The sequence below is a fragment of the Stenella coeruleoalba genome (genome assembly GCF_951394435.1).
Source record: "Stenella coeruleoalba genome assembly, chromosome: 14".
In the NCBI taxonomy this organism is placed as follows: Eukaryota; Metazoa; Chordata; class Mammalia; order Artiodactyla; family Delphinidae; genus Stenella; species Stenella coeruleoalba.
This window is the reverse complement of record NC_137160.1, coordinates 58929897-58955457: the sequence shown is the minus strand read 5'-3', so window position 1 is coordinate 58955457 and position 25561 is coordinate 58929897. Positions and strand designations below refer to the sequence as shown.

Here is a 25561-nt window from a genome sequence, read left to right as displayed (position 1 = left end):
TTTTATATTTTGTTCTCTTCTAATACCTTATACATACTAAATGTTTTTTTTCAAAAGCTTGTTGGTGTGTTACTGTCGTGACCAGGAGTTTGGAGTTGATTCACTAAGCAATCGTGAGGCATATAAAGTTACTGGGGTACAATGAAAATACTGGGACATACATCCCTGTGCATTTGGGAGTATTACTGACTGAGAAACTTCCCTAAACAGGCTTGACATGCAGTGTCTGAATTTTGATAGATATTCCCAAGTTGTCTACATGAGAGGTTGCAAAATTGTGTGTCCCCATCAACGGTTTGTGCACACAAATTTCACCACATCACCCCTTAACACTGGATTTGCACCAACTTAAACGTTCTGAAGAGTCCGTTTTATTTCATTTCTTAATCCTTGCTAAGGTCAGGTAGCTATCTTTTCATCTGCTTACGCCATTCAGATTTTTTTTTCCTATGAATCAACTCCTTTTATTCTTCACCCATTTTTCCTAATGGAGTGTTGTCTACTTATCAATCTGTATCAAGTGTGTTGTAACTACAGCCACCATCCAGTTGACTGCTACAAATGTTGAAAATAATTTCCCCACGTCTTCTGTTTGTATTTAGACTTTTCTTTGTGGCATTTTCTATCATTCAGAAGTTTAAATTCTTATATAACCAAATCCATCAATCTTTTTTAAATGACTTCTGGGTTTTATGTCAAGATATATTACAAAAGCATCTTCCTTATTTTTCTTATAGTGTTGCTATAGTTTAATTTTTGTGTTTAGTTCATGAACCTATTTGGCATTTATTTTTGTATGATGTGGAGGGGGTCTTATATGGCATATTCTTGTAATAAAATGCTGGGTTTGCTAGCATTTATTAAATTTTATCCATGTATAGTCATAAGAGCACTTGCACTATAAATTTCTACCTTGTAAAATTTTGGAAGCACATGCATCTAGTTGTTCATAGCAGTTACCTCTGAAAAGTGAATTTGGGAAGCAAAGACATTCTATTTTGAATACTTCTGTGCTTAAAGTATCCTTTCAGAGAACAATACTGCATTTATAATTTGATAAAATAAAAATCTGGATAGCTATTGAGGAAAAGTGTAATTACCGGTCCCAGATTTTAGGAAGATGTCTCAGATAGAATGAAACAGCTGAGCAGGAGGTAAGGCACGAGAAGGGCTGGGGCTACAACACAGCTGGGGACAAGAGGAAGGAAGGCTAGTTTGAGAAGGCTGAAGATGGGGACGACAAAGAACTGAGGCCAGAAGGTTGCTTTAGTGCCGTCATTGCCGTAACTTCCGGCAAAAGATGACATTGACAGCATTTTCCAATCATTAATGATCTGGTATATCTTTCTTAAGAGGTAAAGAGAGAACTTGAGAATAACATGAACCTACAGCATGTTCACTTACAGCATTTACAACATTCCTTCTGTTTTTTCTCCTCTCCTTCAAAAAACCATACAAGTGTGCTCCTCAAGAAACACCCATATCATTTATTACTAAGCTTTTTTCCAACTATGATAACGTATCTTGCCTTCCAGTTTTGACCTACAGTCAAATGTGTTTCCGTGACTACACTGTTTCTAAGGTCTTGGTTTCCCTTTGGGCAACGGTTTTATTTCCTTAGCATGTCTGTCCCAGGGGTCCATACTCCCACATGTCTGTGGTCCTCCAGGGAGGGGACTGGTCTGGTTCACCAGCAGCCCTGCACCAGGAGGAAGCTGGGTCTCCTGCAGACTCAGGTACAGGCTGGGAGAGCCCCACGGTGCAGTGTGTTTTAGCCAAAGAGGAGCTCCCTGCACAGACACCATCTAAGGCCCACCTTGGGGAATCTGGAATACCTTCCTTCCTACTTCTAGAAAACATGGAGAAAAGAAGAGAAAGATTCAACAGTCAGAAACTTATACTTAATCACTTAAGCCTGATTCACACATTTGGCATTTTCCCTTTGGTGCCTAGAAAAAACAACCGACCTGCTCTTCTTACCTATATCTTGAGTTTTAAAATGTTGATTTACAAGACATTCACACATCCCCTTTGTAGCAGCATTTAGATCAGTGTTCAGCTAGGAGGGACATTGTGGCTGCTGAAATCAGAGAGACTGATGGGTTCTGCTTTTCCTATTGTTTTCACATTAAAGTTACTTATTCCATGAATATTATGCTCCATGGGATCAGAAAGAAAGGATCTCACCTTTATTTTCTGTCCGTCTAGATATCAACATGTGGCTTTCAGGAGAGGTGGACTGATTTCTTGGTACTTAATGTTGATTTCAAAGACTGTATCTTTTCTAGTAAAATATTCTGTTATCCTGAGGTAAGAACCCACAAAACAGAACTAAAAAATGGTCATGGGGCCAAAAATATTAACTAAAAGATTCTGATCACTGAGGAAAAAATATGAACTTGTTTGATTTGATTATAAAAAACAACTCTACAAAAGAGAGTCATGAATTTTCATGATTCTTTTACAACGAAGCAGCCAAGGAAAGCATCATAACTTAATGTGAAAATCAACTTTTTTTCTTTTCTCTTACTTTGTTTAGCTTTTGATGAACAACAATTTTTTTTTTTTTTTTTTTGCATTTCAATACCAATTTTTAAAAGGTACAAGGAAACATAGCTGTGAGGCTAGTTGGGTCAGGGAAAGGGTTCACCAATGGTGACTGTCTGACAGCAAATCTACTCCGGCTTTGTCAGTAGCTCTGAAAGGTATTCAGGTAGAGGTCCCATAGGAAGAATGGCTGCGGATTTTAGAAACCAAACAACATATAATTTTGTTGAATTTGCATTCACATAAATGCTAGCTTGAAAAAAAAATGCACCTGCTTGTTTCTATGACAATAGGCAGAGTGAAATCACGCTCATACAGATGTGATGATGACTGCCACCCCGCTATTGCTGTTATTTTTTTCCCTGAACAAGTCATCGAATTCTTCTCTGCTATCTATCAGTAGACAAAACTGTGTCACAGAAGTCTAAAGGCTGTTTTGCTAATGCTAAGAAACCAGAAGACATTATTCTGTTGTTATTCCCAAGACAATGTCTATCAACTCCACTAATTGGATCATCAGCGCTCTTCTATAATTCAGGAGTAAAATATTTTAGAGCTGGCGAGAACAGGATGCCATGGTTGCCTCCTGTCATATACAAATAATGTATATGACAGAACACTTACTGCTTTTAACAAAGGTGATTTTTAAACTATATTATAGTGTGGCTTTACATCTAATAACATGTAATCTGGAAGCATCTAAATCATGGTGAATATACATCCTGAAATTATACATAATTCGAAAACTCATTTTTAATTTTTTTGCTTCTATTCAGTAACCATTATAACTATTAAAGGCATTCACTTCTTAAAAGGCATGATGTTACTATGCATTTTTAAATACTAGTCTAGCTATCATAGAAGTTACAGTAAAAATTAAATTACTAACAAATGTATATACTACCTCATATAAAGTGATGACACCATAGGTTTGAATTGGTTCTCGCCATTGAAGAAATATCTTCTCTTCAAAGGTACTTCCTTGGATGGATTCAGTAAGAACAGCACCTGGAACTAGAAGGGGGGAAAAATCGATACATATTTAAGTAAACCAAAAACAAAATACATTTTTCTAGACTTGACAGGTTTTTAACTCTCTATTGAGGTGTAATATTTTAATAGATATATTCCATTTTCTTGCAAAAACCTGCAATTTAAAACCATTTTGGCTATACTGTCTTTATAAAGAAAAGAATTTCATCACATCTTCCTCTAAAAAGTTTGAATCAATTAGACAAAGCTCAGTATCATCTTGTAAATAAACTTTTTTATTATTCAGAAATAAAGAAGGATGTGGAGCAATGCGAATTCCCACACATTGCTTGTGAGACCATAAATTGGTACAGCCACTTTGGAAAATAATTTGCCTGTATTCACTGAAGTTAAAGAGGCACATGTCATACGACCCAATAATCCCACCTCAGGTATATTCCCTAGTAATATTCTTGCACATATGTACTAGGAGACATAGACTAGGATGTCAGCATAGTAGCATTTTAAAATAAAACTAATAAATTGGAGACAAAAAATAGTTTAAGAAATTAGTTTATATTCACTCAATAAAATACAAAAACGATGACAGCTTTATACATCATCATGGATGAATTCTATAACCATAACACTGAGTGATAAAAGCATGTCAAAGAAGAATATGTATGAACTCCTGGACTTATACTTAATATGTCTATGAAAAGTACACACAAAAGAGAAGTTCTACAAAGATGTGATGTAGATGAAATATTTTTAAAATATTTCGTTTTATTTATTAATAATAAAACAGATTTGGGAAAGTTTGATGCCATTTTTTAAAACCTAAAGTATGTAACACCTTTTGATTAGCGAGAAAATCTAATTGACGTAAGGGAAGACAGAAATGTACTTGCCAATTTTCTACAAAATAACATACAATATTATTTTTAAAATATCATTTATCTCATATTCATTTAAATTAAGTTTTTGAGTATGCTTTATATGATACACAATTTAGTGTCTAGTGTGCCTATCCTATTTATAAACCAGTATATCTGTACTGCCTATAAGTATGCGTATATTTGGGGATGGTGCGATCAAACTTTTTGGTGATGGTGTGAGTAATCAAAAAGTGGTTTGAGAGGACTCAGGCTTCTCAATTTCAAATTTACTAAAAAGCTACAGTATTAGGACATCATGATATTGGCATAAGGATAGACAGATAGATCAGTACAACAGAATTGAGAGTACAGAAATAAAGCCCCACATTTATAGTCAATTGATTTTTATCGAAAGTGCCAAGAAAGTTCAGTGGGGTCAAAATAATTTTTCCAAGCGGTGCTAGGACAACTGGATATCCACATGTAAAAGGACGAAGTTGGTTTCCTACTTCACACCAAATATGAAAATTATACCAAAATAGATTAAAGAGCTAAATATAAGAGCTAAAACTACAAAACTCCTAGAAGAAAATATAGGTGTAAATATTCATGACATTGTATTAGGCAATGGTTTCAAAGATATGACACCAAAAACAAAAATAAGAAAAGAAAATATAGATAAACTGTACATCAGTAAAGTGAAAAGCTCTTGTGCTTCAAAGGGCACTACCAAGAAAGTGAAAAGACAACACACAGAAAGGCAGAAAGCTTTTGCAAATCATGTATCGGTCAAGAGACTTGTATCTAAAATACATAAAGAACTATGAAATCCCAATAAAAAGATAAATAATCCAATTAAAAACGGGCAAAGGATCTGTATAAACAGCTCTCCAAAAAAAGATATACAAATGGCCAATAAGCACGTGAAAAGATGCTCAACATCATTAGCTAGCAGGAAAATGCACATCAAAACCACAGTGTGATAGCACTTCACACCCTCTAGAATGGCTATAATCCAAAGACAGATAATAGCAAGTATTGGCAAGAATGTGGAGAAAGTGGAACCCTCATACACTGCTGGTAGGAATGTAAAATCACAAAGCTACTTTGAAAGCAGTCTGGCAGATCCTCAAATGGTTAAACACAGATAAACTTACCATACGACCCAGCAATTCCACTCCTACGTATATATCCAAGAGAGCTGAAAACATGTCACTCAAAGGCTTGTACACAAATATTAAGAGGAGCATTATTCATAATAATTAAAAAGTAGAAACAACACAAATCAACTCATGACTGTATAAACATATCTCAATAAAGTTTAAAACATGGGGGCTAAAGAAATGTTTGGTTAGCTTGTGGAGGGTATGAATAGCCCTCTAAGGGTTGGTGAGATCTCCTCAGACTAGAAAGACTGACCAGAATTACAAAAGGACTCATAGGCAGTACACATTTGTTTAGTTGAGGGGCTACTTAAAGGTAGATCTAGGACATTTATATTGATAGTTATTCTAAACAGAACTAAGGAGAGTTTAGCAGAAAAAAAAATCACTGATTCAGATAGGGGGGCCTGGGTTCTGATTTAAGACTTTCCAGTGAATAAACTGTGAAATTTGGGCAATGCACGGACCCTCCTTAGGTCTCAGTTGCCTCACTTCTAAAATGAGGAAGTTGGAGTAAGTTGATCCCTAATGTCCAAACTCTAAAAAATATATAAATGTGAAACTAATCGTTTGTCTTAGGTTGAAGGAATTGATGTGAAACTACATCGAAGCAAAGAAACAAGGTATTTAAGAAGTGATGACACCGGTGAGTTCTAAGAAAATTTGGATTCTGGGCTCTGAGACTAAAATGCTCATCACAATCAGAAGTTGGACTACGATGGGCCATGCCAGAGAAAGCTCTACTAAGTCTCAGACTTCCCTGGTGGTGCAGTGGTTAAGAATATGCCTGTCAATGCAGGGGACTCGGGTTTGAGCCCTGGTCCAGGAAGATCCCACATGCCGCGGAGCAACTAAGCCTGTGCGCCATAACTACTGAGCCTGCGAGCCACAACTACTGAGCACGCGAGCCACAACTACTGAAGCCCGCACACCTAGAGCCCATGCTCCACAACAAAAGGGGCCACCGCAATGAGAAGCCCGCGCACCGCAACGAAGAGTAGCCCCCGCTCGCTGAAACTAGAGAAAGCCCACGCACAGCAATGAAGACCTAATGCAGCCAAAAATAAATAAATTTAAAAATAAATAAATAAAATAAAAATTTTAAAAAAAAGCTCTACTAAGTCTCTTCCTCTTGACCTTGAAAGTGTTTATTTTGATGTCATCAGGTTCCTCACAGGATCAAGATAATTATGATGCATGTGTGGCTCTATTATTTTGTGATAATATTTCTGAACTGAAAATATTTAGTAATCTATGTACAGACGTAAAGAGGGTGAAAACTTAGAAAAAAACAAATCTTTGGTTTCATTCGATTAGTATAAATGAGAGTAAAATTTAAAAAAAGAGAGATTGTCAAAATTATGTTGAACAGAGGATATTTTAAAAGGATGAATGTAATAAAATATATTGGAGGGCTTGTAATCATGAAAATGTTAACAACAGGAAAACCTAAATGGGATTCATATAATTGTTGTTAGGTCAGGAACAGATCAAGTGAATTAAAATACCAGAAGAGTTAGTTAGATTAGGGAAACTGGTACCTCACAGGAACTTAGGTCTGGTGCCTTTTTTAGAAGTTCTAGGAATTCATGATTTGGGATATAGAACCATAATATCTAAGTTAATGGAATTGAGCCCTATAGTGTCTAGTGACACTCTTAACAGTAATAAAAAGATAATTTTTCCCACATATTTTCTGATGAAATAAATAATATTTCAATAAAAATATACTACAATAAAACTCACGATGTACAACAAATTGTAGCCTTTGTTAATGGCAGATAAGTAAAGTGACACTTCAATTCTTTTTTCTTCATGCTCGGTAGGTATTAACAATTTTTCTTTTTCTGTCTTATTTGAAGTCTTTTTTTCCTTTTGCTCTTGTTAGGAAATATAATTTGAAATCAAAGTTTTTCTAATGAACTGGATGCCAGTGTGCTATGTAAACAATAGATTTTTATTTGGAAGTAATGCATGCCCCAACTCCAGGGACTAGCAAGATAATTTAAACACACAAACAAAAAAGTGACTTATTTAACCTTATGTTTTAACAGCACTTAACAGAATTATTAGCTCATGTAAATTCGAAATCCAAAAGTATTGGTGAGTTCATGCTTCAGCAAAACATCTCTCATCTCTAGAAATGACTGCACTTGACTTTCCTCTCTCACTGATGGAAACATTACTGTTGATTTAAGCCTGAATTAAATGATTATCAGCAAATTTTACTATTTTATTTAAAGACTAATAAGTATTTTGAGTGCTTATTACCTACTCAATACCACGCAAATTGCTATAGAAGAAAATTAGATGGCTTCTTCTCGCAAGTGGTTTACAGTTAAGAGGAAAAAATTATATATAACATAATGAGAGAACAAGAAAGGGTCACGATAGGGCTTCCCTGGTGGCGCAGTGGTTGAGAGTCTGCCTGCCGATGCAGGGGACACGGGTTCGTGCCCCGGTCTGGGAAGATCCCACATGCTGTGGAGCGGCTAGGCCCGTGAGCCATGGCCGCTGAGCCTGCGCGTCCGGAGCCTGTACTCCGCAATGGGAGAGGCCACAGCAGTGAGAGGCCCGCGTACCGCAAAAAAAAAAAAAAGAAAGGGTCACGATAAGTTCCTCTGAATTCTTACAATAACAATAATAACGCTCACCTATTAAAAGGCCCCTCTCTGCAGCTACAAATAGCACACGATGGAAATGGCTTCTAACCCTAATATGCTGGAGAACTGTATTATTCTTGCTTCTCAGATGAGGAAATTAAGGCTCAGAGATTTAAAGATCTTGTCAAGTGCAAATGAGGTCAGAAGGATGAGAGAGGAATGAGGGTGTGAGAGTTGAAGACAGCTTCATGAAGGACCTGAACTTGAGGAGAACTCTGGAGGGTCATGGAGGAGATGGAATGTAGGAAGCCAGGTGGGGAGGATGTGCAGAGGAGGACAGACAGTGAAGGAGCACTCAGGATGCATGGAGTGTGGCAGCAGGACCAGCACCAGGGCACGTCTCTGCAGGATGCACTGTCAGGGAGGAAAAGCTACCTGGTCTAGAGCCTGAGCCTGGAATACCGAGATATGGGTAAAGAGATTCACTGACGGCTCTTGTGGAGAGAGTAACATGATGCAAATGTATTTTAGAGATTAGTTTAGGGAACGAGTAGAGGGCACTGGAATTGGACAAAGCTGAAACAATAAAAGGTTAGAAACTACTACAGAAATTTCAGCATAAAATCTGGATATAGGTAGTGGAAGTTGAGAGAAAGGAACCATCTATTATCATATTATGTGAAGTAAGTCAGACAAAGACCAATATCACATGATATCAGTTATATGTGGAATCTAAAAAAATGATACAAATGAACTTTTTGACAAAACAGAAATAGACCCACAGACATAGAAAACAAGCTTATGGTTACCAAAGGGGAAAGGTAGGGGGCAGGGAAGAGATAAATTAGGAGTTTGGGATTAACAGATACACATTACCGTGTATTAAATAATCAATAAGGACCTACTGTAGAGCACAAGGAACTATACTTAATATCTTGTAATAACCTATAATGAAAAAGAATCTGAAAAAGAATATATATATATATATAAATGAATCACTTTGCAGTAAACCTAAAACTAACACAACACTGTAAATTAACTATACTTCAATTAAAAAATGATTGTAAAAAAATACCTCAAGGCAGAAAGGTAGAATAGACAGTAATATCAATGTTTATATAAATAAGGCCTCTAGAATACTAATGATCATATTAGTAAGTTCTTAGAAGTACTTTGGCACATAGAAGTACAGGCCACAGTTTCTGGAACCAGACATCTGGGTTTACCATTCACTTTTCTGACTCAGTTTCTTCATATGAAAACCAGAAATATAATAAAAATAATTAAGTCAAAAAAAAGAACAATCTAATATTTTGGAAGTAGCAACAACAGGAGTTAGGACCAAATTAAATACAAAAATGCAGGAGAGGAAGGGGCCAGAAAAGACCTGCTGACAGTGCTGAAACTTTCTTGAGTCTCTCCTGGGACACAAGGAAGAGCTGGTAGAAACAGAGATAGGGCTTCCATGCTCAGCCTAGACTGAGTGACTCATATCAACCTATACTTCTCACAAAAAAAACTGTAGTGAAACAACCACTTGAGAGCAACCAACACAGGCAGGACTTGAGGGGCTACAAAAAAGAAAAGAGAAGATGTGGCCGAGCTTCCCATTTACTCTGGCTGTTTCCATGTTTTTATTTTATAGCAATATGCCTGGTGTTGCATAGGTCATCAACACTCAAAAATACCTTGTCAGCTCTTTAAATGAAAAAATAGTGTTGTGATAAACATTTAACACATGTTACAATCAATAAAGATCATAATCAGCTGCTTGAAGAGAAAAAGGTGAAATCTATTTTTCCCAGGAATAAGCAAGTGGCTCCCCATGTTGTTTGCCACTTACTCTGATGCCTGGCAAATGAATTTTAAACCAAAGACACGACAAACTACCGCTGTATTTTATGTGCTACACGGACTCACTATTGTACATGAGAGTCCCCTGTATAATCAGTGTAAAAGCACATTTACACCTATGCTATGGGATTCCAGGTGTCATTTTACCATTTTAAATTATTTTAGAGGCTTAATGCAACTGTATATTTGCTTTTTTTGATGAGTTGCTGGTGACATGCACTGTCTATTTATTAAATTCTTGGTTACTGGGGTCATATCCAATTACTGCATTGTTCCTATGGAAAAGCACGATCTATTACATAACCACTGACCTAATGAGGTAATTTCTCAGCACTGTGCTGAACAGCAAGGGCAGCCTCTATTTGGGGCTGAATTTTTATCTGAACTATGAAAAATGTTTCAGAATGCTGTTTGAATAAGCATTTCTTATAAATAATCGAATACCCGGAACAACAGTTCTTCAGTCCAACATGATGATAAAACTTGAATGAAGAACTACTTAGAGCCATACAGAATAATCATATGTAGAAAAGTAATTATATGACTCATAAAAATTAAAATAAGCTTCTGGATCTTTATTCCCTTTACCCCTTTTAATCAGTGCTTCAGTATACAGCAGCACAGATATACATGTGTGTTATTCAACCCAGTAAGTAATTCTTCCTTCCATTTTCAGTGTAAAGATCTCAATTAGAAAGAAACATGAGCTGCTTTTTAAAAAGACTGTCTGTTTCCCATAAACATAACACTTGAAAGTACTCACGATCTTCATCTGTCTGTACTACGAGTTCTTGGCTCTCCTTCCGTCCCTCGGGATTCATGAGGATGAGTTTCACACTGACGTTGGTGTAGGGGGAGAGGTTGGTGATGGTGTGTTGAGGGTGTGAGTTATCCGTGTCCCAGCTTACTTCTTCTCTCACTTGTTCCTGCCCTCCGACCTTGTAACAGTAGTGGACTGTGAGGTTGTAACTATGGCAACGAGTCACGTTATACCCAAATGGCTCCCAGCGGAGAGTGATTTGTCGAGATTTGACTTCGACGACTTCCAATTTTCTTGGGCCGCGCATGGGATCTAAGATGCAAAAGAAGGAAAAAGAGAACATGAGAGAAAATAATAATAAAAGTTCCAGTGAAGCCCAGGTATCACAGATAATCCTCCTTATCCCCAGTATCTTGTCTTCTCTTCTTCCATATGAATAAAACACCTAAATCTTAGACGGGCATGAGGCCACCCAGAATAAGGACTAAAATTTCCAGTCTCTTCTGCAGTGAGGTCTGTCCTTCTACCCAAGTTCTGGTGGATAGCATACAACGTGAGACATCAAGAATGGATTCTGGGCAGTGTCTTTGAAAGGAAGGGGCTCGCCATCCTTGTTCCTCCTTCCTTCCTATTAGCTTGATTGAGGATAGGGTGTCTCACGCTCATGCAGCCATGATGGACCATAATGTGCTTAAACATTAAGAATTCAAAGCAATGATGATGAAGAACCCAGGGTTCCTGATAATCACCGCACTACCATACCATCCCTGAAGGGTCTACTTCCAAAATTTTCATTAGAGAGAAATACAGTGCTTTTATCTAAGGCTCCTTCCTCTGGGGCTCTGATACACAAAAGCAGTCTTAATGCTAGTTGATGTATATATATTTTATCTTTTTAAGATAATTCATCATTATGTAATTGGAAAACAGAGTAAAAGCTTGAGAAATCAGAATGAAATAATACAATGATTAAAGAGTATAAACTTCTGAACAGAACTCCAGGCCTTTTTGGGTTGTGATTTGCAGAGAATTCCACACACTCAATGCTGAAGTAGTTCTTTACTACCCCTGATCAGGTCTTGGTGTTGTTTCTTAGTCCAAGCTCCAGGGACAGAGTTTCGAGCTTAGAAATCTAAGTGAAACGCAGGGAATATAAGCATTCTGATGGGCTTAAAAGGAAGAATATATACAGAGAAGGCTTTCTTTTTATACATATCTCTTCTTTTATTGAAGTATAGTTGATTAACAGTGTTGTGTTAATTTCTGCTATACAGTGATTCAGTTATACATATATATGTATATATGTACACATTCTTTTTTAATATTCTTTTCAGTGTGGTTTATCATAGGATATTAAATATAGTTCCCTATGCTATACAGTAGGACCTTGTTGTTTATGAGAAAGCTTAAACTTGTTTATGAAATGATGATGAAAATACAGTAATACTAACTACATAACATTTACTGAGCCCTTATTATGTACCTTACACTGTTCTAAGAATTTACCTTTCACAGGTTTGGGGAAAACCTAATCTAAAATACTTTGCTTTAGTATATCCATACATACAATTGATCCATATATTTTGATTTTTGTTTTCCTGAATGTGGTCACCATTTATGAATATAAAGAGATCTATAATTGGAAAGTGAAAATAAGCATGAAAACTTGAGAAATAATAGCTACCATGGGTAGAAGGACTCCCTCTTGTGAGAGCACCAGAATCACAACTAACTGCTGAACAATCATCGACAGGAAGACACTGGAACTCACCAAAAAGGATACCCCACTTCCAAAGACAAAGGAGAAGCCACAGTGAGGCAGTAGGAGGGGCGCAATCACAATAAAATCAAATCCCATAACTGTTGGGTGGGTGACTCACAAACTGGAGAACACTTATACCACAGAAGTCTACCCACTGGAGGGAAGGTTCTGAGCCCCACGTCAGGCTTCTGAACTTGGGGGTCTGGCAATGGGAGGAGGAATTCCTACAGAATCAGACTTTGAAGGCTAGCGGGATTTGACTGCAGGACTCTGACAGGACTGGGGGAAACAGAGACTCCACTCTTGGAGGGCACACAAAAAGTAGTGTGTGCATCGGGACCCAGGGGAAGGAGCAGTGACCCCACAGGAGACTGAACCACACCTACCTGCTAGTGTTGGAGGGTCTCCTGCAGAGGCGGGGGGTGGCTGTGGCTCACCATGGGGACAAGGACACTGGCAGCAGAAGTTCTGGCAAGTACTCCTTGGTGAAAGCCCTCAGGGAGTCTGCCATTAGCCCCACCAAAGAGCCTGGGTGGGCTCCAGTGTTGGGTCACCGCAGGCAAAACAACCAACAGGGAGGGAACCCAGCCCCACCCATCAGCAGACAAGTGGATTAAAGTTTTACTGAGCTCTGCCCACCAGAGCAACAGCCAGCTCTACCCACCACCAGTCCCTCCCATCAGGAAACTTGCAAAAACCTCTTAGATAGCCTCATCCACCAGAGGGCAGACAGCAGAAGCAAGAAGAACTACAATCCTGCAGCCTGTGGAACAAAAACCACATTCACAGAAAGACAGACAAGATGAAAAGGCTATGTACCAGATGAAGGAACAAGATAAAACCCCAGAAAAACAACTAAATGAAGTAGAGATAGGCAAACTTCCAGAAAAAGAATTCAGAATAATGATAGTGAAGATGATCCAGGACCTCGGAAAAGAATGGAGGCAAAGATCGAGAAGATGCAAGAAATGTTTAACAAAGATCTAGAAAAATTAAAGAACAAACAACAGAGATGAACAATACAATAACTGAAATGAAAACTACACTGGAAGGAATCAATAGCAGAATAACTGAGGCAGAAGAACAGGTAAGCGACCTGGAAGACAGAATGGTGGAATTCACTGCTGCAAAACACACTAAAGAAAAAAGAATGAAAAGAAATGAGGACAACCTAAGAGACCTCTGGGACAACATTAAATGCAACAACATTCGCATTATAGGGGTCCCAGAAGGAGAAGAGCGAGAGAAAGGACCCGAGAAAATATTTGAAGACATTACAGTCAATAACTTCCCTAATATGGGAAAGGAAATAGCCACCCAAGTCCAGGAAGCGCAGAGAGTCCCAGGCAGGATAAACCCAAGGAGAAACAGGCCGAGACACAGAGTTAGGAAATTGGCAAGAATTAAAGACAAAGAAAAATTATTAAAAGCAACAAGGGAAAAACGACAAACAACATACAAGGAAACTCCCACAAGGTTAACAGCTGATTTCTCAGCAGAAACTCTACAAGCCAGAAGGGAGTGCCATGATATACTTAAAGTGATGAAAGGGAAGAACCTATAACCAAGATTACTCTACCTGGCAAGGATCTCACTCAGATTCAATGGAGAAATCAAAAGCTTTACAGACAAGCAAAAGCTAAGAGATTTCAGCACCACCAAACCAGCTCTACAACAAATGCTAAAGGAACTTCTCTAAGTGGGAAACACAAGAAAGGAAAAGGACCTACAAAAACAAACCCAAAACAATTAAGAAAATGGTAATAGGAACCTACATATTGATAATTACCCTAAACGTGAATGGATTAAATGCTCCAACCAAAAGACAGAGACTTGCTGAATGGATACAAACACAAGACCCATATATATGCTGTCTACAAGAGACCCACTTCAGACCTAGGGACACATACAGACTGAAAATGAGGGGATGGAAAAAGATATTCCATGCAAATGGAAATCAAAAGAAAGCTGGAGTAGCTATACTCATATCAGATAAAATAGACTTTAAAGTAAAGAATGTTACAAGAGACAAGGAAGGACACTACATAATGATCAGGGGATCAATCCAAGAAGAAGATATAACAATTATAAATATATATGCACCCAACATAGGAGCACCTCAATACATAAGGCAACTGCTAACAGTTATAAAATAGGAAATCGACAGTAACACAATAATAGTGGTGGACTTTAACACCTCACTTACACCAATGGACAGATCATCCAAGATGAAAATAAATAAGGAAACAGAAGCTTTAAATGACACAATAGACCAGACAGATTTAATTGATATTTATAGGACATTCCATTCAAAAACAGCAGATTACACTTTCTTCTCAAGTGCTCATGGAACATTCTCCAGGATAGATCACATCTTGGTCACAAATCAAGCCTCAGTAAATTTAAGAAAATTGAAATCATATCAAGCATCTTTTCTGACCACAATGCTATGAGATTAGAAATGAATTACATGGAGGAAAAAGTAAAAAACACAAAGACGTGGAGGCTAAACAATATGTTACTAAATAACCAAGAAATCACTGAGGAAATCAAAGAGGAAATCAAAAAAAAACTAGAGACAAATGATCACGAAAACACAATGATCCAAAACCTATGGGATGCAGCAAAAGCAGTTCTAAGAGGGAAGCTTATAGCTATACAAGCCTACCTCAAGAAACAAGAAATATCTCAAATAAAAAATCTAACCTTACCCCTAAAGGAACTACAGGAAGAAGAACAAACAAAACCCAAAGTTAGCAGAAGAAAAGAAATCATAAAAATCAGAGCAGAAATATATGAAATAGATAAAAAGAAAAGAGTAACAAAGATCAGTAAAGCTATCTTTGAGAAGATAAACAAAATTGATAAACCATTAACCAGACTGATCAAGAAAAAGAGGGAGAGGACTCAAATCAATAAAATTAGAAATGAAAAAAGAGAAGTTACAACAGACACCACAGAAATACAAAGCATCCTAAGAGACTACTACAAGCAACTCTACGCCAATAAAATGGACAATTGGAAGAAAGGACAAATTTTTAGAAAGGTATAACCTTGCAAGACTGAACCAGGAAGAAACAGAAAATATGAACAGACCAATCACAAGCAATGACATTGAAACTGTGATTAAAAATCTTCCAACAGGGGCTTCCCTGGTGGCGCAGTGGTTGAGAGTCCGCCTGCCGGTGCGGGAGACACGGGTTCGTGCCCTGGTCTGGGAGGATCCCGCATGCCGCGGAGCGGCTGGGCCCATGAGCCATGGCCGCTGAGCCTGAGCGTCCAGAGCCTGTGCTCTGCGACGGGAGAGGCCACAGCAGGGAGAGGCCCACGTACCGCAAAAAAAACCAAAAAACAAAACAACAAAAAAAAATCTTCCAACAGGGTTTCCCTGGTGGCGCAGTGGTTGAGAGTCTGCCTGCTGATGCAGGGGACATGAGTTTGTGCCCCGGTCCGGGAGGATCCCACATGCCATGGAGCAGATGGGCCTGTGAGCCATGGCCGCTGGGCCTGAGCGTCCAGAGCCTGTGCTCCGCAACGGGAGAGGCCACAACAGTGAGAGGCCCACCTACCGCAAAAAAAAAAAAAAAAAAAGTCTTCCAACAAACAAAAGTCCAGGACCAGATGGCCTCACAGGTGAATTCTATCAAACATTTAGAGAAGAGCTAACACCCAACCTTCTCAAACTCTTCCAAAAAACTGCAGAGGAAGGAACACTCCCAAACTCATTCTATGAGGTCACCATCATCCTGATACCAAAACCAGGCCAAGATGCTACAAAAAAAGAAAATTATAGACCAATATCACTGATGAATATAGATGCAAAAATCCTCAACAAAATACTAGCAAACAGAATCCAAAAACACATTAAAAGAATCATACACCATGACCAAGTGGAATTTATCCTAGGGATGCAAGGATTCTTCAATACACGCAAATCAATCAATGTGATACACCATATTAACAAACTGAAGAATAAAAACCATATGATCATCTCAATAGATGCAGAAAAAGCTTTTGACAAAATTCAACACCCATTTATGATAACAACTCTCCAAAAGGTGGGAATAGAGGGAACCTACCTCAACATAATAAAGGCCATATATGACAAACCCAGGGCAAACATCATTCTCAATGGTGAAAAACTGAAAGCATTTCCTCTAAGATCAGGAACAAGACAAGGATGTCCGCTCTCAGCACTATTATTCAACATAGTTGTGGAAGTCCTAGCCACGGCAATCAGAGAAGAAAAAGAAATTAAAGGAATACAAATCAGAAAACAAGAAGTAAAACTGTCACTGTTTGCAGATGACATGATACTATACTATACACAGAGAATCCTAAAGATGCTACCAGAAAACTGCAAGAGCTAATCAATGAATTTGGTAAAGTTGCAGGATACAAAATTAATGCACAGAAATCTCTTGCATTCCTATATGCTAATGATGAAAATATGAAACAGAAATTAAGGAAACACACCCATTTACCATTGCAACAAAAAGTATAAAATACCTAGGAATAAACCTACCTAGGGAGAGAAAACACCTGTATGCAGAAAACTATAAGACACTGATGAAAGAAATTAAAGATGATACCAACAGATGGAGAGACATACCATGTTCTTGGACTGGAAGAATCAATATTGTGAAAAAGACTATACTACCCAAAGCAATCTACAGATTCAATACAATCTCTATCAAATTACCAATGGCATTTTTTACGGAAGTGGAACAAAAAATCTTAAAATTTGTATGGAGACACAAAAGACCCCAAATAGCCAATGCAGTCTTGAGGGAAAGAAACGGAGTTGGAGGAATCAGACTCCCAGACTTCAGACTATACTACAAAGCTACAGTAATCAAGACAATATGGTATTGGCACAAAAACAGAAACATAGATCAATGGAACAAGATAGAAAGCCCAGAGATAAACCCACACACCTATGGGAAACTAATCTATGACAAAGGTGGCAAGGATATACAATGGAGAAAAGAGAGTCTCTCCAATAAGTGGTGCTGAGAAAACTGGACAGCTACATGTAAAAGAATGAAATTAGAATACTACCTAACACCATACACAAAAGTAAACTCAAAATGGATTAGAGACCTAAATGTAAGACCGGACACCATGAAACTCTTAGAGGAAACATAGGAAGAACACTCTTTGACATAAATCACAGCAAGATCTTTTTTGATCCACCTCCTAGAGTAATGGAAATAAAAACAAAAATAAACAAATGGGACCTAATGAAACTTCAAAGCTTTTGCACAGCAAAGGAAACCATTAACAAGATGAAAAGACAATCCTCAGAATGGGAGAAAATATCTGCAAATGAATCAACGGACAAAGGATTAATCTGCAGAGTATATAAACAGCTCATGCAGCTCAATATTAAAAAAACAAACAACCCAATGCAAAAATGGGCAGAAGACCTAAATAGACATTTCTCCAAAGAAGACATACAGATGGCAAGAAGCACATGAAAAGCTGCTTAACATCACTAATTATTAGAGAAATGCAAGTCAAAACTACAATGAGGTATCACTCAGTTAGAATGAGCATCATCAGAAAATCTACAAACAACAAATGCTGGAGAGGGTGTGGAAAAAAGGGAACACTCTTGCACTGTTGGTGGGAATGTAAATTCATATAGCCACTCTGGAGAACAGTATGGAGGTTCCTTAAGAAACTAAAACTAGAATGACCATATGACCCAGCAATCCCACTACTGGGCATATACCCAGAGAAAAACATAGTTCAAAAAGACACATGCACCCCAATGTTTATTGCAGCACTATTTACAATAGCCAGGTCATGGAAGCATCCTAAATGCCCTTCGACAGACGAATGGAGAAAGATGTGGTACATATATACAGTGGAATATTACTCAGCCATAAAAAGGAATGAAATTGGGTCATTTGTTGAGACGTGGATGGATCTAGAGACTGTCATACAGAGTGAAGTAAGTCAGAAAGAGAAAAACAAATATCGTATATTAATGCATATATGTGGAACGTAGAAAAATGGTACAGATGTACCGGTTTGTAGGGCAGAAATTGAGACATAGATGTAGAGAACAAACGTATGGACACCAAGGGGAGAAAGTGGGGGTGGGGGCGTGGTGGTGGTGTGATGAATTGCGTGATTGGGATTGACATGTATACACTGATGTGTGTAAAACTGATGACTAATAAGAACCTGCTGTGTAAAATAAAAAGAACATTATTGGAAGAGTAGGATATAATAAACAAGGATAGGGTTTATTAAAGCTGTAATTGGTATATAAAAATAAAATCATTGATTAGCAAAACAAAACAAAAACAAAACAAACAAAAAATAGCTACCACGTACTGTGTGTGTACTTACTATGTGTGAGTTGTTTTGTATATAATCTCTATTCCTCCAAACAATTCTGTGGCTTAAGTACTATTCTTCCCAATATAGAAATGAAAAAATTGTGGCCACGGTGGGTTCAATAACTTGTCCAAGGTCAAGGTTTGACTGTGGCTCTGAATTCATATGTCTGGTAATGAAATAGCATATGTTTCATTATCAAATCTACTGCAGAGCCTCTACCAAAATAAAGAAAATTGGATAAAAAGAAATCAGGATGTAAAGATACTTAAAACTCCACCTGACACATTACCAAAGAATGTAAACTATAATAAAGGTCCCGTGTATCTCATCTTGGGACAAAAGTGCTGGGAAGAATCCTTCACCTTTCTCCTTCTGGTTCCATAGAAGAGGGGTCCAGGCCACGTTCCCCGGCCCAGCTTTTCCAGACAACCACACATACACTTTGTAGCTACTGGAAATTTGTCTGAACTATCATTGAAGTTCATATCTTGCTTTTTATTTGTGCATAAATTCCTTGTTTTCTTCATCATTTGGGACCTAGAGAGAACTTAGAGATGTCCCCTTTCCCTGTGACCTCCAACAAATGAAAAAGTTTCATGTGAAATAAGGCTCTGGGTTTATATTTGTGAGATGGGATTTATCGGCCAGGTATCTGTCCAAACCATAGCATGAGGTTAATAATGACCATTCATGCTATTCTATCCTGTAATAACTCTAGGAACCAAGGACAAATGAGAAAAAATTTCCCAGGAGAATCCTGAGTGGATGATTTTCATGGAATGTTCCTTTTTACCAAATCAATTTTTTATATTTAAATTACCAGTGTTAGGGAAAATATAAATAAGTTACTTAGCAATAACACTGTAGGTGTTTTTCAGTCTAGTGACTTTTTACCATTTAAAGGCAATGTTTAATTTTATATAATGCTTCATTAGTTGAATGTTTACAAAAACTTTTAATAAGCTCCAGATCCCTTATACAAACAGATTAACATGCATCTCTTTGACCCTTTCCTTATTAATCACACGTCTCCACAAGGACTGTTCTAAGGTTTTCATCAATTTTACTTACTAAATGACTGAATGCTTCAGATATTAGTTTCAACTAGCAATGCAGTCCTAACTTAATTTCACTAGAAAAACTACTTTCTCTTGCAGAAGGAAGCCTGCATCATTTTAATACACCTTAGCCAAGAACACACACAGGTGAATTAAGCCCCAGGACTAAAAAACACAGGTTCTATGTGTTTACTGGCCAAGTTGTCTTGAAATCCATGCTCCCCTCCCCTCTATTACCTCTCAGAATTCCATCACAGTAAAATTATGCCCTTCTGTAAACTTGCCAAGTCAAACAGCTAAGCCTAGCACCATGTCCATGACCAAGCCTCCAGAGCCCCTACTGTCATGAGTGGTATTAAGATACCAGAGATAGAGGCTGAGTTCTGAGTCTTAGATGGAAGGAGGTTGTGGTGTCCGGCTTGCATCTTGTTCCCAGTCAACTGAAACAAAATCGAGTTACAGAAGAGATTCCAAACAGAGTATTTCTTTTAAAAAATATTTTAGGGCTTCCCTGGTGGCACAGTGGTTGGGAGTCCACCTGCCGGTGCAGGGGATACGGGTTCGTGCCCCAGTCCGGGAGGATCCCACATGCCGCAGAGCAGCTGGGCCCGTGAGCCATGGCCGCTGAGCCTGCGCGTCTGGAGCCTGTGCTCCGCAACGGGAGAGGCCGCAGTGGTGAGAGGCCCGCATACCGCAAAAAAAAAAAAAATTATTTTATTGGAGTAGAGTTGATTTACAATGTTGTGTTAGTTTCAGGTGTACAGCAAAGTGATTCAGTTATACATACACATATATTCATTCTTTTTTAGATTCTTTTCTCATGTAGGTTATCACAGAATATTGGGTAGAGTTGCCTGTGCTATACAGTACGTCCTTGTTGGTTATCTATCGTATACATGGTAGTGTGTATGTGTTCATCCCAAGCTCCTGATTTATCCGTTCCCCCCACGTTTCCCCTTTGGTAACCATAAGTTTGTTTTCGATATCTGTAAGTCTGCTTCTGTTTTTTTTTCTTTTTAAAAAGTATTTTAATATCATTTCCAAACAGAATATTTACATCTGTGCCCTTTGTGGACCTTTGCCTGCTATAAGTACAGTTCTGTTGTGTCTCTTAATATGTCACTACCAACATGGCGGAGTCAAATCCTATCAACAAGGGGAGGGATGAGTCCTAAACGCTTCTCCCTTTAGTCAACAGCTTAAGAGAGAAGTTGAATCAACACGACGATGCAGGCGACACAGTCTACTGTCTCTTGCCAGGGCCCAAAGGCAAGCGCTAAGTGAGATGGGAAATGACATCTGATAACACAGACTGAATGTCTTGGGCTACCAAGTACCTGTGATAATATCCCCTTTGACGACAGCACTGTTAGGCTATGTCCAGTGACTAAGGGCATCTGACAACCCTGTCAACTCATGCTAAGCAAACTGCCGGATTTCACTACTCCTTTTCTCCTTTCCTTCTTCCATTCTGCAAAACCGAGCTCTGATGCAGTGATGGCTTCTAATGATTACATCTTAATTTGGTGTTTTATAGCACCTTCATCTTCAGTGTTTCCGCCGGAACCGTGTCTATTAGTGTGCTGCAAGCTGTGAACGAGGCATTCCACAGGGACACTTCCCCTAGTGAGTTACGCTGACGATCGCCGAAGACTTTGAAGGGCATTGCTGTCGACATAGAACACACTGCGGGAAATAAACAGCAACTTCATAGATAGAAATGCGGAATTTCAGTCGGCTAACTGCAATTCACAAGGCATTTCTGGGAGCAAAATGCAAATACTGCTCCCCAAATTTGGCATACTATTACTACTATTCCACGTGCACAAAATAAATCTCTTAAGAGTCAGATAACAGGGTAGTTAATTGTATTTACTAGTTGGAGGATATCTGCCTCTCTTTTCTTACAATCCTAAAGATGCTTCGGAGGATGTGTGTGGATTCCAAGGCCAGTTCTCTTCACATCCCCTTGGCCCGCAGTAGGATGGGTAAATGAAGGCCCCGTTGGCACAAGTCATAAGGCCAGCGGATCCAGTCTGGGCCTACAGGCTCACGACAAGAGACCGGAACGGTGTCCCTGAGGAGTGCGGTGGCTGTCACGCCCGCAGCCTAGGCAGGGAGCTCCCGCCGATTCCCTCGCTGGCACCACCGGCAGCATCTTTCCTTCTGTTCTCTTTCTGCCAGTTCGAGCCAGGTTTCAAGCAGAGGTGTCTGACACTTGCAATCCTGACCCGGGGGACCAGCGAGCCGGTCCTAGCCTCCGGCACTTTGGCATCCTATTTAATCAGGGATCCCGCCTCCTTCTACACTCAGGCCTCTTTTTCTACGGATAAGGGCAGAGACTGACTGATAGGATCAATTTCCATTGCAGGTTCAATTCACAGCTCATTTCTCTGGAACTCTGCTCTTTACCTTTCATTACTACTACAGTGCTTTTTCAGAAACTCAATTTCAGAACCTGTGAGATAGATCTGGGTGTAATTTTAGAATCCTGTCATTGATAATCAAAAACACAGATTACAAACCAAGGCTCCTGCTAACAGGTTTCTCTCTTCTGCCTCTTCACGGACTTGCCAGAGGTCTATTACAATAAAAGGAATAACAACCAGAATGGCATGGTGGGCCCCTTTTGTCATCTTCAGCTACTGAATTTCTGCCTTGCCAGTCACACAAACTAATAAGGTAATAGCTTTATTTACTTTACTATTCAGTTAAATCAGAGCAGAGACCTGGTTAACTAGTATTTTATCTTGGCCTACCCAGTCATTTAATATTCCTAAGCAGCAAAGGTTCCAGGCACATGGCACTGTTTGCAAGCAACATAGCTATAGTTTTTGAATTAGCCGATGTTTTCCACAGTTTAGAAAGTACCCTTTGTGCGCAGTTGAAAGTTCTGAAATATATCAACCTTTAACCTACAGCATTATATACCTGTGATGTAATTAAATAAATGAAAACTTGTCATAAGAATGACATGAATTTGAATAGCCTCTTCCACCAAAATACTTTTCACATTAGTAATTCTTACATCATGATTAGAATCAAGAAACGCACTTGAAAATGATCTATTCTTAAATATACCACACAGTCCTATATAAAAGAATAGTTTCTTCCTAAAAAACAAGCTGAATTTCAAAAATAGTACGAAGAGCTGAAAAAACAGTCATTGAATAAATGAAGGCAAGGGCAGCCATGCCAAGCCTCACACAGAAGCAAACATTTTCCCAGATCTCCTGGTTTAGGAGGGACACATTCTTCACAATGTCTTTCCTGTTTTCCAAGTGGTGGTTTGGATTCAGCCTAAATCGTAAAGGTAAGTGACCCACTACATTATGTTGCTGGGAAATGGACTCTCCACGTATCAACTCTACCGATGATTCTAATTTTGATCGCTGTAGAAAGGTGGAATTCCTATTCATGTCCTATGGGAAATGTAAAGATTATCTTACATAACAAATTACTAGGACACAGACCAAGGTGAGAACAGAGACCCTCTCAGGCAAGAGGGTAAGGCTGCACTCACGCTCTGAACTTGAGTGACCACTGACAGCCTGGAGGGAGCATTTACCTGTGGTGTCAGGAACCCTACACACAGGTAACTGTGTATAGACGCTTTGTTTAGTTCTTGGTTTGGTTTGTACATTAAAAAAATTAAAGTAAAAGGATACATCTTGGGTCTTTGGTTAGTCACCCTTGGTGTCTGGTTTTAGGCTAGTGTCACCAAGTCTTCTAGGATAATTTTTAAAAAATTAAAATTTAAAAATTCTTTTAAAAACAATTTTAAGATTTAATGTTCTCAAGTAAAGAGTTTGTTGAATGGGGGTTGGAAAAAAAGAGGGAATACAAGTTACTGTTTTCAACCGTCCAAAATAAAGAAATGCTGGCATTGACAATGCACTCACTGACATTAATATCTGTCATATTTTATTCCACCTGAACTAACTGTAAAGAATAAAGGTAGGAGTCCCACCATGGTTGAAAGATATTATTCTGTTAAATACAAAGTATTCTTTTCTGGTGTTAATTTAAAGTTTTTGAAATTTTAAGTAATAAGACCTTTAAAGCACATTGAAAAGTACAAAATAAAACAATCACCTGTGCACCTACTAATATCAAATATTAACATAGGTGTTTTGCTTCAGATCACTTTTGATTAAAGAAATAAAATAGTGCTGATACAAATCCTTTCCATGTTCTTGCAGGCTACCTCAAGGTTATTATGTGTCACTCCCAGACATGGTTTTGTACTTTTATGACATGTATCTGGGATACTTAAAATTTAACACAAATGCTACCATTCTCTGCAACTTGACTGGTTCAACATCAGCCAAGTTGAAATACACAGATCTAGTTTATATGTATAGATAGATCTAGTTTATATCTATAGATAGATCATATAGATCATTTTAACTGGTGTATCGAATTCCAGTAGATAAATGAACAATAGTTTACTTCGGCATGCCCCTACTGAGGAGCAGACAGGTTGAGTCTACATTTTCTCTATTACAAGCGGTGAACAATAAGCAGTGGTACCAGCAGGAAGCCCACACCTCTGACCTTCTGAAGCCAAATCTTTAGTGCACATTAAAGTCTGAGAAATTCTGAATTAGAGGAGTGTTTTTCAGAATGCAGGCTGGATCCCTCAGGTCTTAGATTAGCATTCATTTTAAAGAAAGAGATAGAAACTAAAACATTAGAGTGCATTTTAGGTTGAAACGTGAGGACTGTGCAGATTTTGTTTTAGTTCTACCTACACACACTCCTGTAAATTTACAAGTGAGTGTATGACTGTGTCACAATGTAAAATACACTTCATACTGCAACAAGAGTGAAAAACACATCTCTAGAGAAATTCTTCCCTGGGTTACCAGAAGATATGTATAGAAATGTTCTTAGCAGCATTGTTAACAAAAGAATAAGAAAGAAAAATGTGGGTTCCCCTGGTGGCACAGTGGTTGAGAGTCTGCCTGCCAATGCAGGGGACATGGGTTTGTGCCCCGGTCTGGGAAGATCTCACATGCCGCGGAGCGGCTGGGCCCACGAGCCATGGCCGCTAAGCCTGCGTGTCCGGAGCCTGTGCTCTGCAATGGGAGAGGCCACAACAAGAGGCCCGTGTACCACAAAAAAAAAAAAAAAAAAAAGAAAGGAAAATATGCCAACAATCTAAATATCTACTGACCAGAAAACAGACAGATATTTATACAATGGAAAAGAATTCTCGACACAAGCCTCTTAGATAACCTCATCCATCAGAGGGCAGACAGCAGAAGCAAGAAGAACTATAATTCTTCAGCCTGTGGAACAAAAACCACATTCACAGAAAGACAGACAAAATGAAAAGGCAGAAGACTATGTACCAGATGAAGGAACAAGATAAAACCCCAGAAAATAAACTAAATTAAGTGGAGACAGGCAACTTTCCAGAAAAAAGAATTCAGAATAATCATAGTGAAGATGATCCGGGACCTCAGAAAAAGAAAGGAGGCAAAGATCAAGAAGATGCAAGAAATGTTTAACAAAGACCTAGAAGAGTTAAAGAACAAACACCTAGAAGAATTAAAGAACAAACAAACAGAGGTGAAAAATACAATAACTGAAATGAAAAATACT

General features: G+C 38.4%; 1 protein-coding gene across 8 annotated transcripts in view; it reads right to left on the bottom strand.

The window, feature by feature from the left end:
• PTPRM (protein tyrosine phosphatase receptor type M) overlaps window positions 1–25561 on the bottom strand; it is a 798567-nt gene that overhangs the window by 305538 nt on the left and 467468 nt on the right. For all 8 annotated transcript variants that reach the window (XM_079943436.1, XM_079943437.1, XM_079943438.1 and 5 more), the window contains 2 exons: window positions 10781–11089; window positions 3452–3561 (listed from right to left, as the gene is read on the bottom strand). In XM_079943436.1, the coding sequence (XP_079799562.1) occupies window positions 3452–3561; window positions 10781–11089 (419 nt within the window). The remainder of the gene's footprint in view (window positions 1–3451; window positions 3562–10780; window positions 11090–25561) is intronic.